The 19,761-nt window shown below is 40.3% G+C and overlaps 1 protein-coding gene and 1 long non-coding RNA gene across 2 annotated transcripts; both read right to left on the bottom strand.

Annotated features, from left to right (window-relative positions):
• Nucleotides 1-5,036: 5,036 nt before the first annotated feature.
• Nucleotides 5,037-5,445, bottom strand: LOC138204193 (uncharacterized). The gene is made up of 3 exons (XR_011178783.1): nucleotides 5,360-5,445; nucleotides 5,237-5,274; nucleotides 5,037-5,121 (listed from the first exon to the last, which is right to left on the bottom strand). It is a non-coding gene; the product is annotated as an uncharacterized lncRNA (long non-coding RNA).
• A 12,719-nt stretch (nucleotides 5,446-18,164) lies between these two features.
• Nucleotides 18,165-19,387, bottom strand: LOC138203813 (uncharacterized). Its single transcript, XM_069158805.1, has 5 exons — nucleotides 19,345-19,387; nucleotides 18,855-19,199; nucleotides 18,641-18,751; nucleotides 18,486-18,520; nucleotides 18,165-18,369 (listed from the first exon to the last, which is right to left on the bottom strand). Exons 1-5 carry the CDS (start codon nucleotides 19,385-19,387, stop codon nucleotides 18,247-18,249), a joined length of 657 nt encoding a protein of 218 aa, XP_069014906.1. The 3' UTR covers nucleotides 18,165-18,246.
• Between the last annotated feature and the right edge of the window lie 374 nt (nucleotides 19,388-19,761).

Raw genomic sequence — 19,761 nt, forward strand, 5'->3', positions numbered from 1 at the left:
ATCAAGTCCTTGTCTGATGTTTCCTGTTTCTGACAACCAGACCAATGACGACCAAAACATGGAAAACAAAGACACCACTCAGTCACACTCCTCAGCTTTGAAAGATCTTTGATCACTCACTACTTTCAGACTTTTCTGACATTCACGTGGCGAGAAATGAATGAAGCTGAGATGTTTTGAGAAATCACTAAAAGATTCTTACTTTATATGGAAAACTATAACAGAGTGAGTTCTTACTATGGCCTTTGATGAACTTGTATGTTAAATCCAGAGGAATACAGTCCAGAGTCAGATAATTCCCTGCTCTTCATTGTAGCGGATTAGGTTCATATTCGGGGCACCATTTTCTGTCTAGCAGAAAGAATTAAGATTTAATTTTAATAGGCTGTAAAGGCCGATATACAAGTGATCAGTTGACATTGTCTGAACCGTGACTTCTGCATTCAGGGATTTCTTTCAATATCTTCCAGGAAATACACAAAAACAAGTGCGTGGTCTATAAGGATATTTATTGAACAATATTTACACCAAGAATAAATTATATGAATATTTATTGTAATGTATGGATTATGGATGTGATGAACAGGATTTCTAAACTTTAGCGGAGTGATGGTGGGAACAAATAATAGTTAAGTTCTTAAAACGGAGCTAGTTCCTGACGTAAATGAGAGATTTAAGTAATTTAGAATTGGATAAATCAGCAGACATCAACCCAATGGATCAAAGTACTCCGATAGATTCTGCCTGCTGGAGGGGGTTCCCAGTCGTCCAGACAAGCCTCTTTCCTGCGGACCTCCGTGCAGATGTCAGGGGCCTGGAGTTTGGCATCGTGCCAGACAAATGATGACCATGAGGAGGAAAACAGTCAGAGCACCCAGGATCACACGTGTCAGATTTCTTCGTACATCAAAGACTTCTACAAGAGACATTAGTAAATTCAACTTAATGTTATACATCTAGCTGCTTTATGGCTGATTAATATAAAAATGTATATGATGAACAACAACAGTTTTAATGGGAGGCAGAAGTATTTGGAATTTTCCATGAATCTAAAATCAAAAAATTAGATCAATGGCATCACGAGATGCAACAGAATTAAAGGAATGAAGATAAAAATCTCACCTTGGACCTCTAAATTTGTTGCTTCAACAATAACCACATTTCTATTTGTATGATATCCACAGAAATACAGTCCAGAGTCTGATGAATTGACTGGTTTGATTCTGAGAAAGACAGTCGACATGTTGCTTGTCATTTCAAATTTCCCATTTCGGAATCCTTGACAGTATGAAGCGGAGTTGGGATCTTTGAACATGGTGGAGACACAGGTTAAATTGGATCTCTTGACAGCTCTGAACCACAATATCTCTGTGGGAGCGCTGGAGAAGTTGGAGCACAGCAGAGTGACTTCTTCACCAGACTGGACCTCCACAGTCTGAGACTCACGGAGCGAGACGGGGATCAGACCTCAAACAAACGACAAACAAATAACTATCTGTTGGCTGATAAAGCAACAGAGTCCTTAACAAAGCATTTATATGAATGTCTTGATATTCAGTTTAATGCTGATACTTACTGAGGCTGCAGAGAAGTAAAAGTGTCACCAAAGTAAAATTCCCCATTGTGCAATAGATTGCGTCCGCCCTGTACAATATTCAGATCCTGTAATGAGGTTTGCATAGGTGTTTTTGTTTTTTGCAGCTTTAAAAAAACCCATCACAAAATCAACGCCTTAAGGAGACTCTTGTACAGTACGACGAAAAAGTTCAAACCTTATTCATTGCAAATTAACAAATGCAGTCATCTTTGAAAAAACTACTTTTTTTAGAGCTGATTTTTTTTGGTAGTAAAACGTCCTACCAAACAAAAGGACCAAAGGTCTTTATTGTTCACATGCAGGATGACAAATCATGGATCCAAATTAAAATATGATTGTAAATAAAATGATATCTGTGTGCTCCTGAATATGGCTCGTATACAATCCTGTATAAAAGTGTAGATGATTGAAGTGACTTACCAACCAGGCACCTGGTTCACACTTTCCACTTTTAGGCCACTTTTGAATGGTTTTGAAATCCTGTTGTGTGAAGCCGTGCGTACCTAGGTTTTCATCTTCATTTCAACGCAGGATGGATGGGAACTGCACTCCAGCTGCTTGGTTGTGTTCTGTCCCGTCTCAGATAAATCAAGTCTGGTGCAGAGTGGACAGTTTCATGTGTCAGCTCTGCATCTTCTCATACTAGAGGGGACGGATGTAGATTATAACAGGAAATTCACTAAACTTTACAAATCAACCTCAACATTTGAGAAGTCATTGGTGCGTGTGACTGCGGTGCAGACAAGTGGAGGTCTCACATATATCATTGCAGAAGCTGCTGTGTGTCCCCACAGTGCAAATGCAATATTGAGCAGGTGGGATCATATACAAGTAATAGCACATTGTGATACATTATGTTTTTAATGTAGACATTCAGCACAACACAAAAGATGTGCAGTGTGTCTCTTCTGTGCTGCAGCATGCTGCTTATGGAGGCAAAAAGTAAAAATACTGTACTTAATTTTACATGTGGTTTATGTCTGTGGCTTATATAGAGGAAGTTATACAGTGACGCTAAACAGCTGAAGGCCAGTCTTACTGTAGTTTAGACTTCTAGAACAGGCTGACAGAGAATAGTGACAGTTTATAGGACACGATACATTGTTATGGGTAAAAATACCTAAATGCATCAAAATGAATTAAATGTACTCCCTTGAACCTGCTTCAACACTAAACTATGTCATGAATGTTATTGCATCATTAATAATCCTTCAGTTGTTCAATTTATAGACATTTATAAAGGCCTTTGTGCTGTGCAATGACTATGAAAGCACGTGTTGCTGACACAGAAAACTACAGGTTACACATCCTTTTCCCTCTGAGCTGCAGTTGCTTCCTGATTCTCCGTGGTGGCAGGATACTCATTTTTTAGCAGCAGATCTCTCTGTTTCTTTGCATGGTCATCAGAGCCCAGATTCTGCTACTCAGAGTGTTTACAGTCACTCAGTCACATTCTGAAGAACCATAATGATTTTGGTCTGTTGTGGATTTTGTTCTTCATGAAGAGCTAAATTAAAGAGACAAATACTCAGGTCATCCTAAAAGTGTCCGTCAGATTGACGAATCTTTAGAGATCAAGTCCTTGTCTGATGTTTCCTGTTTCTGACAACCAGACCAATGACGACCAAAACATGGAAAACAAAGACACCACTCAGTCACACTCCTCAGCTTTGAAAGATCTTTGATCACTCGCTACTTTCAGACTTTTCTGACATTCACGTGCCGATAAATGAATGAAGCTGAGATGTTTTGAGAAATCACTAAAAGATTCTTACTTTATATGGAAAACTATAACAGAGTGAGTTCTTACTATGGCCTTTGATGAACTTGTATGTTAAATCCAGAGGAATACAGTCCAGAGTCAGATAATTCCCTGCTCTTCATTGTAGCGGATTAGGTTCATATTCGGGGCACCATTTTCTGTCTAGCAGAAAGAATCAAGATTTAATTTTAATAGGCTGTAAAGGCCGATATACAAGTGATCAATTGACATTGTCTGAACCGTGACTTCTGCATTCAGGGATTTCTTTCAATATCTTCCAGGAAATACACAAAAACAAGTGCGTGGTCTATAAGGATATTTATTGAACAATATTTACACCAAGAATAAACTATATGAATATTGATTGTAATGTATGGATTATGGATGTGATGAACAGGATTTCTAAACTTTAGCGGAGTGATGGTGGGAACGAATAATAGTTAAGTTCTTAAAACGGAGCTAGTTCCTGACGTAAATGAGAGATTTAGGTAATTTAGAATTGGATAAATCAGCAGACATCAACCCAATGGATCAAAGTACTCCAATAGATTCTGCCTGCTGGAGGGGGTTCCCAGTCGTCCAGACAAGCCTCTTTCCTGCGGACCTCCGTGCAGATGTCAGGGGCCTGGAGTTTGGCGTCGTGGCGTCCCGTCCAGGCTTCTTCTGCTGGTACCGTTGGGTCTTGTTTAGGATCGATGACCGGGGTGCAGTGACGCAACAGCTGTCAGCTTTGGCAAAAAGGATCGCCTGAGCTTTATCCGGGTTGAGAGATGACTGGATTTAAATATTAATTTGGATACGGCTAAGAATAGAAGTTAATTATTCGTCCACCATGACAAAAGTTGATATCAGTTCACAGATACTTAATGCAAGTTTATATTGTTAGCCAATATGAGTAACTAAAGACAGGCAGAGAGTATGCAGATTCACTATATAAGCAAGGCTTAGGAACATCATTGATATGTAAAAGTGTTATTAATTTGCATGCGAAACAAACAGAATAAAACGTTATATGCGCATTATAGTTTCAGCTTGAATACTGAGTTTGTCATTGTGGAGTTGTAACAATGTTCCACTATAGGGCAGCAGATGATCATCCCTTTTTGGTTTTGTTGTGCTCCTCATTACTTTGTCATTATTTCAGAACTTCTTATGTCATTTCTGCTTCAAAGATTACTCATAACAGCTTTACAGGTCAGTGATGTGCAGGTGTAAGAGATATATGTTGTTGGGAAAATATAAAGCCATGCATAAATGAAGCTTTACATATAAAACGTGGAGTGTTAAAAGCCTGAGTAGACACCACAGTGGAGACGGAAGGAGACATCTCCGTCTGTGGCTTTGCTGTGATCTGGTTTACAACGAGGCTGTGCAGAATATGTTTCTCATGATACAGATACCTGAAATAGTGATGCAAAGAAGGGTTTTAAAAAGCTTTTATTCATCTTTTGATGCAATCAACTAAGAAGCCAAGTAACAAAGAAAGCAGACAGGAGCAATTTTGCAAGCTTGTGAATTTTAGACTTTTAGACTTTTTTTTTCGGTGTGTGACCTGACCAATTGATTTATATAAACTGATGGTACACGTGAACAAAACATCAGTTCCCCTCTGAGCTGCAGCTGCAGGTGCTGCCTGAGTCTATCTGGTGGCTGAATAAATAACTACACCTTCCACTTCTCCCTCTGAAGCAGGCCCGCGGTGTCTGTCAGTTTTTGCATGAAAAGTCACAGCTGCATAGTTCAGGTCGTCTGAGCCCAGCCTCTGTGGATTAAAGCATTTTCAGTCACTCTCTTATACCTGAGTATCATTCACTGACAAACGACATGATTGTAGCAACTTGTGAAAAACACAAATTTGAATGTTTAATATACTTCACCTCTGTCTGTTGTGCTGTCTGTTCTTCAGCGTGATCTCCTGGGAATGACGGAAAGGATTCACTAACACTTTCATACAGGAACAACTAAAATGAGAATGTGAAAATACATGAAAATAAAATTACTTTTCTGAAGAGTTTTGATTTTAACCACCAGACAAATGATGACCATGAGGAGGAAAACAATCAGAGCACCCAGGATCACACGCGTCAGATTTCTTCGTACATCAAAGACTTCTACAAGAGACATTAGTAAATTCAACTTAATGTTAGCTGTCAGCTTTGGCAAAAAGGATCGCCTGAGCTTTATCCGGGTTGAGAGATGATTGGATTTAAATATTAATTTGGATACGGCTAAGAATAAAGTTAATTATTCATCCACCATGATGGAAGTTGATATCAGTTCACAGATACTTAATACAAGTTTATATTGTTAGCCAATATGAGTAACTAAAGACAGGCAGAGAGTATGCAGATTAACTATATAAGCAAGGCTTAGGAACATCAATGATATGTACAAGTGTTATTAATTTGCATGAGAAACAAACAGAATAAAACGTTATATGCTCATTATAGTTTCAGCTTGAATACTGAGTTTGTCATTGTGGAGTTGTAACAATGTTCCACTATAGGGCAGCAGACGTTAGTTGTCTAGATTCTTTCACCTTGTGGGGCTGACGAAAGGGTCAGAGGTCAGCTGGTTCACACCATGAGACAGAGTCAAACCCAAGCCGAAAGGGGAGTTTATGTTTGTTTATTCGGCTTGGTGAGCTGTATGACACGAAAGCGTTTGGGAGTTTATCTGTAGATCTGTGGTGTCCTGCGTTGTAAGCTCTTGTAACTTTAGGATGACCTGATGCTCTATGTGCTGAAGAGGATGTCTTGCTACATCATTTTTAGACAGATAGTACAGATGCGGTTTTATATCAAATATAGTTGTACACAAGTCTATTAAACAGCTCATGAGAAAGTCATCAGTGAAGACAAGTGCAATCTTAAATCCTCTGATAAATTAAACATCTTTAAGGCTTTTAAATTTTAAAGTTTTAACATCAGTATGTAAGACAGTGTAGCGAAGTAAATGCTTCTCTGTGTGACTGTGCTGGTGTCACATTGCTTCAAACACCTTTTTACAAGACAGATGCTGATGCACCATGTGCAGGAAAAGCAGGTGTCTGAGTGTGAAGTGTTACTCATCACGAGGGTGACAATGTTTGAGACTTTACAGCCATGGTGACGCTCAAAGATTACATTTTCTACAACACAAAAAGATCATCGTGTGTAAAACGCCATCTTTGTTGCTCATTGGAAACAAAAGGAAAGTCCTTCGTTGTGTGTGGTTGTGATGCAGAGAGCTCACGGCCAAGCTGATGTGGATACAGATATATGAATGACATATGGCGCTGTTAGAGTGTGCAAATAACATTTATCACATGCTATGATGCCACATGTCTTTGTTTTAAATCTTGGATCTGAAAGGCCACACCATTTTCATCTCAACCTCAGTCACTCCTCTACAGCTGCAGACCTCCATCTGATTCTGCACTATAAGACACTCTGGACAGTCCTCAGTGTCGCAACAGGCTTCTCCTCCCTCAAACATAAATTACTTTCTTTAGAAAACTTTTCAAAGAACGACGCAGGAAGAAAAAGAAAATTTAATGATCCTTTAATGAAACATTTTTGCACACACCAAATCATAAATGATAATAAATCACAGATTTAATTCTGAGCTGGAGTTAAATTTACTTAACAGCATAGATAACACGAGTCTCCATGTCTCTCTCTGATGCAGGCCTCCTGTTTCTTATTATTGTTGAGTTCACACTCAGTGCTGCGACATCAGAGTCCAGATTCTGCACACAAGAACAGTGCCAGTTACAAATGTCCAATGATTTTAGATGCAGATTTATAAATAATGAAACACACAATTGTCACCAACAAAAATGGACTCACCTCACTCTGTTGTGGTTTCTGTCCTTCATCAGCAGCTATGTCACAAACACAGTATCAGATCAGTCTTTATGACAAAATCTCTTGGTACATTTGACATTTTTCCACCATTTATTGAAAGAAGTTGGTAAAAAAATGAACAACATAGCTGTTAAAAGTACCCGTCTGTAGTTTCCTGATTTTAACAGCCAGACCGATGATGACATTTCCAAGGAAAACAGTCACTGCGCCCAGGATCCACATCATCAGTGTTGATCCTTCAATCGCTAGGGGAAAGAATCCTTGAATTAGCTTTAGCTCTCGGACATTAAACAACACAGTACAGAATGAAAATGAGTTGTTTTATCTTCACATATTTGATATTTTGCACAATAAAATAAAAAGAATATATATATATATATATATATATATATATTTTTTTTTTTTTACTTTTTGAGATACGTTGTTAGTTGTCATCGAGTTGATCGCCGCCGTTTCCTGAAAATATATAATTTAATATTTGGCAGATCAGCTTCCTGATTCACAATTTGACAATGTTTTAAGATCCACATGTTGTTTAAGTCAATTATGAAAATTTGGACCATCCTGTGGAAAAGGAAATATTCCTAATTAATAATAATTGTCTTACCTCCAACTGCACAATGAAAAATTAAAAATCTTATCGGTACATTTGCTGTCTATTTCACCATGAAGCTCGTATCTGCCTTTTTACAGAAATACAAATCATGTTAGCCTGGATTTTATTTTGGCTACACGATTTAAAAATAAAATTAAGTAATGGGGACCAAAAGAGGAAATCATCTTACCTCTAACTTTTACACGAATCGCGCTGAAAAGCATGCGTGCATTTGTGTAAAATCCACAGAAATACAGCCCAGAGTCAGACGAATCCATTCGTTTGACTTTGAGAGAGAAAGTAGAGATGTTGGAGCTCATTTCAAATGATCTGTTTTGAATTCCCTCACAGTATTCAGGCTTGCTGGTAGATGTGAACATCACTGAGATGCAGCTGGGTTCGGTTTTGTCGACCAGTCTGAACCAAAATGCCACAGAATAATGGTAAAGGTTGGAGCACTTCAGAGTGACTCCGTCACCCGGCTGAACCTCCACAGTCTGAAGCTCAGAACCTGAGACTGAGATCCAGCCTGAAACAACAAGATAGTTAAATAAATATATGCATGTCTTTTTTTTTTTTTTTTTTTAACACAAAGGTGCAATACCTCTTAATAAAATTAATGAGTTATAAATAATTGGGTTTTATTTAAGCCTGATTAAAAGTGAGTACTTACAGAGGCTGCAGAGACTCAAAGCTGTTATCAAGGTGAAGTTCATGATTGTTCGTATGGCTGAAGTTCTGCAGTGTTCGTAACTGAAGTGAGTCTCAGGAGGAGTGCCGTTGCAACATAAACAAGAGGATGTTCATTTTTTTTCTTTTCTTTCAAACTGACGCAGAAATCCGAGCAAAAGAAATTGTTGTCACATTTTAGGCACCAGAGGTACAAAAGAAATATTCTTTAGACTATCAGGGTTGTGCACAAAAAGGAGTGCCTGAAAAATGTTAAAAAAAAAAAAGAGTTTCAAAGCTGGTCAAGAGTTGCCATGTCAACCATTTAAATTATGAAAATGACCTGTTTCAGAACTGGGGATAATAGTCAGTGTTTCTACAGAAACAGAACAAGGTACTTTAATGAGCTGCATATCAAAGAGAGCATGGAACTGGACCGTGGTGCAGTGATTAGCATTGTCGCCTCACAGGGAAAAGGTTCGGGGTTCGAATCTGGGCCTGAGCCTTTCTGTGTGGAGTTTGCATGTTCTCCCTGTGTCTGCACGGGATCTCTCTGGGTACTCCAGCTTCCTCCAACTGTCTAAAAAAACATGCATCTCAGGTTAATTAATTGGTGATTCTACAAATTGCCCTTAGGTGTGAAAGGGCTTTGTTTCCATCTGGCCACATCTCTATGTGCTGGCCCTGTGATAGACTGATGATCTGTCCAGCGTTGACCCTGCCTTTGCCCAAAGTGAGCTGGGATAGGCTCCAGCCCCCCCCCCCCCCCCCTTGACCCTGCTCAGGATAAAGTGGGTATAGATGATGGATGGATATAAAGGTCTTAAATCTGCTAAAGCATTCTACATAGGCTTTTACCCATGAGTGCCAATACATGTGCAGGGTCAGGCTCATCATAAATTACAATTACATTACAGAAGTGACCATATTTTGACGAGAACCAGAGGACACCTTTCTTGTCCACCTATACCGGAAACCTGACTCCACCCCAGGCCTGTCAATCAAATTAGACACACCCCAAACATAAGTCTCTTTGAGGCCTAATATCTTAATTATGGACTGCTGGAACACTGATCAGAAGGAGTGAATTTAGCGAATAATGACTTGTTGAAGACAATGTATTGACTGGAGTCACAGTCTTTTTTTATTCCACATTAGCTTCACTCTTCAGCCCCCGAGACAATATCCATTTACATTTGCAGTCTATGGTTATAATCAACTGCTTGCACACATGACTTATAGGCTTGTTTTTTACGGGAGAGGAGTCTCTTTAACTGTGTCACTGATTAGGTTCTATCAAATGGCTGAAATCAACTGCAAAGGCCGGGAAGATATTACAGTGGAAATGGATGGGGAGATGGAAGTGCAGCCTGAGGAGCGTAGATGCCCTCATGTGGCACTTGGGGAGGTATTTTGCTTTCACAAACTGATGCACTTTGTAGAGCTGAACTGGCACCCTGAGTCTGAGGTGGTACAGGAAGTGTGACCTGTGAGGTGAGGAGAACTGTGGTGATACAGCTCTGCAGAAGATTAATTTACCTCCACAAGCATGCTCACTTATAAATCACAATACCATAATGTAATTAATTGCATCCTCATTAAAAAGGGCTATAAGGTGAAGGGACATCAAGGATTTATTTGTGTGTGGTTCTGTATACTGAGACCTTAAGGCAAAACTTCCTGTAGCTCACTGATACAGTTTGTTACCATTACAACAACAAACATGTGGAGTTCATATCATGTGTATTTGTCTTTATGAATGTAACTGGGAATCATTTTAAAACTTTTTCAGCGTAATTTTGAATACAAACATTTAGCATATTTAACATTGTATAATATCACTTTTATGTCCTTTGGTACCTTTGATGTCATAGGGCTCATAACCTTTACCTCAGTTGTACTCAGACCACACTGTGTTGTCTCTTCCTGTCAAACAAGCGCTGTGTACCTCACACCCTCCTCCACTGCCACAATCTTTATTTAGACACTTGAAGAAACTCTGTACACTTATTAAAGTCCTGACTGGTTCCTTTTCCATTAACTTCACACAAGATTGTACAAAAATGTATGTTGAATGAACAATAACTGGGTGACTTTTCATGTAAAATCCACAGAAATACAGCTTGGAGACGGACAAATTCACTTGCAGTCTGTATATTGCACACAGTTGATAGAGTTGGGGTGATTTCATTGGTTAAAACAATCATTAGTTTATAGGCTTAGCTGTATTGTTTAAATCATCACGGCTTCTCAAATGTTGATTGTTTCTTTAAAGGAGTGAAACAGCGTCCCCCGCATTGCAATTGGCAGTAAACGTGGCTGTGTGGTCAAACGGGGTAGTGCACGTCATCACAGGAGATCATTGTCAGGTGAGGGAGGCCAGGTGGAATTAATAACCGTTGATTGGAGACCTCCATCTGCTGCACTGAAGCTCACAAACAGTAATGACTCAGGAAAAAGTTTGTGGGAAGAAGTCACGTCAACGTGGTTCAACATTTACAAACCGATAGAAAGTTAGCAGTGCAATTCAAAGTGGAAATAACCAGGAGCGCGTTTTGTTCATTGTTGCAAATGACATCAGTTACATAAGCGTTTTTAAAATGAGTTAACTTTGTTTACAGCTAAAGCAACGTGCTTGAAGAAATCGCTGGATTGTGAAAAGGAACTCGACTTGGAAGAAGTCCACAAAACGTGCACAGAAGAGAGCTGGATATCAGCCGAAACCTTGTTTAGGGCGCAGGACATGATCTCACGAGGGAAATTATTTGACGCAGTTGTTGGATGCCTCGTCAATATGAAGCAAAGGGAGCCTCAACATACAGGTAAGGTAAACAAACACAACCGCTATCTATTATAGTTCTGCTTACTATGTGGCTTTTAGACAGGAGTAGTATAATCTCTGAGACATTTAGTCACGTATGTGAGCTTTTATTGTCTCCTAAGTGTCATCCTCTGGTTAAAAAGGCAGTTTGTTTTGTGACCGTCACAGTATCAGCCTTTCACTATATGATTATTGTGGCCGAAATGAGTCTATTTAAATACATTCCAGCAATATCTTTTTGTAGCATAAGGCAGCTTTTATCACTCTCTAGGCCTTGGTTTCATCCTGTGGAATATAGATCTGCTTAGTGCATATGAGGGCTCATATGTTGTATGCTCGTTGGTTGTCTTCCACCAAAAGTCATGTATATTGATGTATTCTTTGTTGGTTGGTGGAGGTGGGGGTTGTCTTCCTTCACCCCCTGGAGTCCTCCAGACAGTCATCTGATAATGCCTCAAAGAACAACAGTATGTGACCCCACAGGTTGCAGACCTCCTACTGTGACCTTTTGGTTTGGCCAAGCAGTATCACTCACATTTACATACACAGCCTTTTGTCTACACCTTAAGATTGGTAGTGATGGTACGACCTATATGTAAGTAATATGATATGATATATATATATGTGTTGTATTGTTGTAAACATATCCTAGCACAGAAGCACAAAATACATACTGACTGTAAGCATTGTAGAACACATTGCTTATGCAGGAACTTATCACGTTGGGGTCACAGTAGGGTGCAACTCACTATCAGATCAAAAGGGGGATGTGGTTCAAACGGAGGACAGTGGAAAAGTACTGAGACAAACATACGATGCAAATGTTCCCGCCACAACGTAGGTAACGCCTCTTCCTATAGTATAAGTGTATGTGCCGGAAAGGGGGAAGTCAGACTCCAACAAAGAGACCTCAGGTTGATGTTGGGCTCTCCAAGATGTCTTGTATGCTGCTATGCAAGATATCTTGTAAACTACGCTTAATAAAAATCAACTAAGACCGGTAACTGCCTAAAGACTGCTTCTATCAACGGACTCGGGGAAAACAATTGGGGACAACAATTTGAGATGCAACAATTTGGGGGCTCGTCCGGGATAGAGGCATATTCGGACCTGATTCAGCGAAGCACAGGCACTCAGAGACCAGGTCGACCGCACGAAGGTAAGCAGAAAACTGAGTTTAAACTGAATTTCTGCGATTGACTACTACTAAAAAAGTCTCTGTGAATCTGTGTAAACTGAATCGCTAAAAAGGCAAAATAGAGTTGTGGAGAGCGGCGTCTCTCGGAAATAGAAGCGAGTAAAGTCCAGGTCATGGCGGACCAAACCAGGGTCTGACGGGGCACTGGTAAAGCTGGGTGAAAGGCCCGGGGGAATTAAGGAAGCCCCCGAATTAAGTCCTGGTTGTGGCGGACCCCACCAGGGTCTGACGAGGCCTTGGCAAGCGCTGGGTTAGAGGCCCGGGGGGAATTTCAGGAACCCCCCGAATTCTGTGGGTTGGAATGCCCGGGGAGCGTGAATCTCAATAAGAGAGTTAAAAAGAGTTGTAAATTATAATACTCGGAGAACGGCGACTTTCAGAAATAGAGGGTTGAAATGCCCGGGGAGCGAATCTCTCAGAAATAGAGCTAAATAGAGCAGTAGCGAAGCTCAGAGAGCGAATCTCTTAGAAATAGAGTTAAATAGAGCTGTAGTTATAATACTGGGAGAGCGGTGAATCTCTCAGAAATAGAGTGAAATAGAGTTGTAGCTATAACGCCTGGAGAGCAATGTCTCGCAGAAAAAGAGTTTTGGGTCGAAACGCCCGGAGTGTATGAACTCAGAAATAGCTTTTTTGTTTTGGGTTGAAAACGTGGATGGCTTCCAAGAACTAAGCAAGTTTTATAGAGACATCCAGTCTCGGCAAGTTCTTGTTCTGTGGGGACAAAGGGTGGTGTTGGTGAAGAAGTGAGCGTGAATTAAAAGATTTGTGGTATCTGGGGCGACCCCTAGAGTGAGACCGGATTGAATTTATTCAGCCTAGAAGCTTGATCCACAAATTGACCTAAAGGAGTCATTCACACTCAATCTCCACGTGTGTGTTGAATTATCACTGTGTGGTAGTGTTGAATAAACAGTAAAAAACAAATTAAAAAAGGAAAAGGAAGAGATGCAGGATAGGAGAAGAAGTTTGCATAATATGGCATTAGTAGGCAGAGCCACACAGCAAGTGTGGGAGAGTAAACGGAAAAAGCAGGTGAAGAAAAGTCTAGATGAACAAAATTACTGAGAGAGAAGGATAACATAAACAGAGGCAGAATCTCAGTCAGAAATAACAAAAATTGAAGTAAGCAAAAAATAAAATCAGAACACAGTAAAACTAACGCTGAAAGATCGCACTAAAAACAAACAAAAACTTAGAACAACGCAGACAGACAAATGACTAGAATAATCCAGAACGTAACAATATATAAATAAAAGAACGGGAACAATTAATAATAGTGATAGTTAAAAAAACGAAATAATAAAAAAAAGAGAGAAACAATATGGTTAAGAAAGCCAATTAAAAAAAAAAAAGAAACAAACAAATATGGGTTAAAGATTGAAGAAAATACATGAATAAACAAGAATAACCTAAGATAAGTGATAGCATAGAGATAACAGAGGAAAAAGGAACAGGAGGAGGAGCTGAGACAGGCACAGGCTCAGCTTTTAAAATTCCAATTAGATGACGCCAGACGCAAAAGCTACTGATAAGTAAAAAGGACACAAAACAACGGGGAGAGTAAGGGAGAAAATTAGGTTAGAGACAGCAAAATCTGCATCACAGCCCCGTGAGAGCCCTAAGGTGGGAAAATCAAACAAACCCACAGTAAAAACGAGAGATATTATAAGATGCAAAGATCACGGACAGATTGAGAGGGTTTGGGTGTGGTAGCCAGAGAGGGAGGCAAGAGGACTCTCCCAGTGCAGAGGAAGATGAAACTCTGCGACAACACAGTCAAGACACCCTGAGAGCAAAGGAGGCAATACAGCAGACCAGCACCATGTCTGCACCGCAAGAAGTGGACAGAGAGAGTGAGGACAGAGACAAACAGTCCTCCTCGGAGCAACCACAAGCAACAGGCATCAAAATAAAGACCAATAAAAAAAGAAAAGACACTGAAATCATGACAAGAGGCAGTAAAACACCGAGATGGATCCGGTGGCACAAGTACGGGAGGCACGGACAATCTGGGTGTCAGAAACAGTTGGCTGACCTCGACAGACTCCACCGACTCGAACTCCTTTCATACCTGTCACGTGATCACTGCTAAGAGACACTAACAACAGAATGCTACAGGGGACAAAAGGGGGCGGTGATGTGGAAAAATGCGTTAAACAATCAAACAGGAAGTCTGATGAACCAGCAATTCAACTTCTGAAACAGTAACTGTCTCAGAAGAATAGTTGTTTGATTGGATAAGATAAAGTAAAATAAATCAACTTAAAATAATATGAGATTAGTTAGAGCTGAGTTAATAGAAAAGATAGAACGAAGTTAAGGATAAGATAGATCAAAGAAAATAAGAGAATACTAAGTTTTAAGACGTAAAAGTTAAAATTTAAAGGGGCCCAAAGACAGTGTAGTATAGGAGAGCGCTAGTCACACCAGAAGTAGAAGGGCGGATTAGAATAAGTAGATAAATAATAATAGAACCACAATATAAATAAAAGAAAAGATAATGAGCAAAAGACTATGAGGAACCTTACTGCCGCCTTATTCTGGACCGCGCAAGCGGCAATGGTGTTTATATCACTCAAAAACGCTCTTAGCACTGTTTCTGATCTTGCTGTCCCTGACTACAAAGTTCCATTCTATCTGGATGTTTCTGAAACAGCCCAGACAGCAAATGGTGTGCTGTTTCAGAGAAAGGGGGGGACAGGAAGGTGTTGATGTACGTAAGTGTGACACTAGATGCTACAGAGAAGTGACACTAGATGCTACAGAGAAGTGATACTAGATGCTACAGAGAACAGACACCCCCATGCACCACACTCATACAGTACGTGGACGACCTATTATTGGCCTCTGACACAGCGGAGGATTGCCTCACTGCCACACAGACACTCCTGTTGCATCTCTTTACACACGGGTTTAAGGTTAGTAAAAACAAACTACAAGTTGCACGACAGCAGGTGTCATTTTTGGGTCGATTAATATCACAAAAGGGGGCCTCAATGTCGCCTGCACACCGAACATCGATCCTGCACCACACAAAGTCACTGACAGTCAAAACCATGCTCTCGTTTCTGGGCCTGATCGGATATAGTAGACACTATATACCCGATTTCACATGCCTCACCCAGAGCTTACGTAACATGGTGAGAGAGGTGGGCATGCATAATCTCACTGGGCCGCTAAAATGGACTATCACGGCCGAACAGGCATTCATTACACTTAAACAATTATTGGCCAACTCGTCCGAGCTGGCATTGGTGGACTACACTCTACTCTTTTATTTGGATGTTTCTGAAACAAACACAGTTGTAAATGGTGTGTTGTTTCAGAAAAAAGGAGGTGATAGGACAATATTGACATATTTAAGTGTCATGCTGGATCCAATGGAAAAAAGGCATCCATCATGCACAAGACATGCAGCAGGAGTAGCCAAACTCATTACAAAATGCACACACATAGTCATGGGACACCCACTACACATCCTAACATCACACAGCATAGTGGCATATGTGAACTCACAGACTTCTACCATGACATCACTGAGACAACAGCGATTCTCAAAAGTCTGGAAGCACCAAATCTGGTGTTCACACAGGAAGGAATCAACATGGCAGACAGAATAGGAGAAGGACTGGTACATGAATGCGTACGACGAGTAGAAGTAGAGGACAAAGCCAGCACTGGAACCGCAGCGGACCCTGGAAGAGGCGAGCACCGACGTCGCCACAAACACCTCGAGCCCGGCTGGGCCTGAAGACATCGCATCATAAGGGGCAGAATAATCCCCTCAACGTTCAGATACCGAGACAGTCTACTCTCGGTATTCGAAGCAAGAAGACAGCCGACTCGAACGAGGGAGGGCTCGTTTGCATCAAGTGTCTGCCACGTCACTCAAAGTTCGCAAGTTGATGATCCACATATATAAATTTTATGTTTTGCTTGGCTATTGATACCTGTGCTGTTAATTGATGCAATAATTCTGTTGACAAATTAAGATGAACAAGAGAACCAGCCTTTGGGGTGACTGGAGATGGCTCATGGCCTTGGGACTCATCTCTGCAGGTGTAGTATGTGTCATATTATGGGAGACAGGGGTTTCAGGTGTGCCATTGGGACCAGAGGAGCACCATAACTAGACAAGGGCACTCATCAGATGAAAAAGGGAACAACCACGCCGGGTACAGTTCACCCGAAGAACACAGACAGAGAAAAAGATATCAGGTCGTATGTAATAGTTGTGAATGTCATCTAGCTTAGCATTTTTTGTATTTTTGTGGTTAATAATACCTGTCAAAATGGTGATCTCTTAAATTGAGATCAAAAGGGGGATTGTGGAATATAGATCTGCTTAATTCCAAAGATGGCGTTGTCGCACTCTTACTAATAATATTGGTTAATGTCTTCAAAACTCTAACCACACCCTCCTCTCGCCACATGTAGAAAATGTTGCCTTCCTCCCATGAATGCATGTTCGGTTAGTTGGTGGTTCCAAGTTGCCTGTAGGTATAAATGAGAATGTGAATGTTTGTGTGCTTCTGCCTCTGTGTTGGCCCCGGGATGGACCGGCGACCTGTCCAGGTTGGAGCCCGCCTTCGCCCAAAGTCAGCTGGGTCAGGCTCACGAATAAAGCGGGAATAGACAGTTTTTAAATATACAGATATGGGGTGGGGAGGGATTTTACTACAGATGGTTAGCAGTTATTGATTGCTTCCAACCAGGATTTCTTCTCATAGTTTTGACTAAACATATGCCGCATGATGTTTGGCTCAGTTGTGTTCAGACAAAGTGCCGTGCTGTCTTTTTCTTGTGATGTACAAGTTCCTCCTCTGCTGCAGTTCTCCATCTAACTCGCACAGTAAAGGACAAAGTAAAAAAAAACAACAGCCTGCCTGAGAGAGAATTAGAATTTGAGGTTGCTTTTAGAAGAGTTGGTAAGGGTAAATCAGTCCTATCATAGGTCCAATTGTTACGCAGCACTCCTTGACAATAACCAAACAATGCCAACAGTCAGTGTGAGACTTGTGTTGGTGTCTCACTCTGGTTTTCATCCAAAGAAACTGCACTATTTTTTGTTGTCAGAAATATCAAACCATGACTGGACCTTCACATTAGACATGATGCTTGAACTAATAGATTTACGAAGGCCCCCTATTGATAACATTCAACTATAAATATCAATCTTTTCTGGGAAAAATAACATCTTGTTGTAATTCTTGAGAACTGTTGTGTGATTGTGATGCTCAGAGCTGACGGGAAGTATTCCTGTGGTTGAGGACGCAGCTTTTGCTTTCACCTTCGTTACTACAGTGGAAAGTGCCTTTTGGCAACTGACTATTTTTCATCCTGATATTTTAACATGTAAATACAGACAAATGTCAGACAGGCCTCATGTTTTTCAGCAGTAGTCCGACCACACTGTGCCGTCTCTTCCTGTTAAACAGGTGATGTGTATCTCTCATGACTCCACTGCAGCAGACCCCCACTCACTCTCACGATAAGATAATGTGACTGTCATCAGTCTCTTTACTGGCTCCTCTTCCATCAAACATCAATCATATCAGTTACAGAAGACAAACAAGGGAAAGGGAGGAGAAGAATCAAAATTTCACACATTGCATGAACAAAGAATCTTTATTACAAATTTAGATTTTTCTTGTCATCATAACTCCTCCCATTCACCAACCATACAAACCTCCACAAGCAGATTAATATGATAAAGCATGATATTCACTGTTGTTCTGGTTGTTCCAGAAGTCTTATCTTGTAGCAGCGTACACCACATTAGGCTCCAGTTCTCTCTCTGGTGTCGGCCTCCTGCGGCTTTTCACTTTGGGACGGAAACTCGGTGCTGCATAGGTCAAGTCATTCGAGCCAACGTTCTGGAAATGAAAAGATTTACAATCTCTCATCTCACAAAATTACCTCTTAGATGATTTAAACCAGAGAATATATCAATCAAGCAATACATTTCAGTCTAAAGTTAAACTTCGATTACCTCACTGTGTTGTGGATTCTCTACGTCTTCTTGAGCTGAATGACAGAAAAAAGTTCACCTGATAGTTACTCGTTCCAAAATGTTGCTTTTTAAATAAGGAGTTTGTATTTGTAAAGTTCTGTATTAGCAGCTTAAATAAAAACAAATATAAATACCTTTGTGAAATGTCCTGATTTTGACAAGCAGACTAATGATGACCATGAAGAGGAAAACAGTTAAACCTCCCAGGATCACGCTGGTAAGGTCTGTTAATCCATCAAGCATGTCTACAGGAGAGATGTCTAAATGAAACTTAATGGTTAGTATTCTACCTCCAATAAGTGCTTTTAATTGTAACTTCTTAACAATCAAAAGACAGAAACTACTTACCTCGAACGTTTAAATATGTTGCACTGACAATCACCGGGTATTCATCTTTGTAAAGACCACAGAAATACAACCCAGAGTCAGATGAATTCACTGGTTTGATTCTCAGGAAGAGGTTCGTGCTGTTTGATGTCACATTATATTTTCCATTTTGAAATCCATCGTGAAGCGAAGCGTTGCTATCAGATGACAACATAGATGAGATCCAGCTGACGTTCGTTCCATCAGCCAGTCTGAACCACGATATGTAAGAAGACAAAGTGCTGAAGTTGTTGCACATCAGCATGACTTCTTCACCAGACTGGACCTCCACAGTGTAAAACTCTGAAAGTGAGACAGAGATCCAACCTGAAACAAATAAGTATTCATAAACTTCAAATTCAACATTCAAACTATACCTTGAAATTCTGATGTCAAACAGTTGTCTGTCAGTTTCAGCTCTGGTTACAGGATAAAGGCTTATTATTGATGTATCATTGTTAGATGTACTTACTGAAGGTGCAGAGTAAAGCTGATATGAAGTTGAAGTTCACCATTGTTCGTACTGTAGGACTCCTCCACTGCAATGTGTGCAAGTGAACTGTGCTCCAGTGAGCGTGATCTCAATGTAAAGAGGTGGGGTGTTCCTTTATTCTTATGTTGGCTCAGACTGACGCTGTAAATGCTGTCAGTGAAATGATTACAAAGTAAAGGGAGCAAACAGAACAGGACAGCGTTATTATCTGGTTTGATGACACTTTAAAGTATCTCTGTTATGTTTTAGGAAAACTTTAGAAGAATCGATGCATCCGTCTGTTAAAGTCTGTAGAGTATGAGGAAGTGTCATCTTTGTTCTTTTCCTCCAGCTGCTACAATAGATGTTCAACAAGTTTAAATAAGAGTTTCTGTATCTATGAACAAGTTGTCACAT

This window comes from Embiotoca jacksoni, unplaced genomic scaffold, assembly GCF_022577435.1.
Source record: "Embiotoca jacksoni isolate LCO1_2020_lvr unplaced genomic scaffold, fEmbJac1.0.p SCAF_24, whole genome shotgun sequence".
NCBI lineage: Eukaryota > Metazoa > Chordata > Actinopteri > Embiotocidae > Embiotoca > Embiotoca jacksoni.

Coding starts and splice junctions, on each gene's coding strand:
- LOC138203813 (XM_069158805.1), bottom strand. CDS start 19,387: ATGGTGAACTTCAACTTCATATCAGCTTTACTCTGCACCTTCA. Junction 18,752..18,854: donor AACATATTTAAACGTTCGAG/GTAAGTAGTTTC, acceptor TCTCTCCTGTAG/ACATGCTTGATGGATTAACA. Junction 18,521..18,640: donor AATCAGGACATTTCACAAAG/GTATTTATATTT, acceptor TCTGTCATTCAG/CTCAAGAAGACGTAGAGAAT.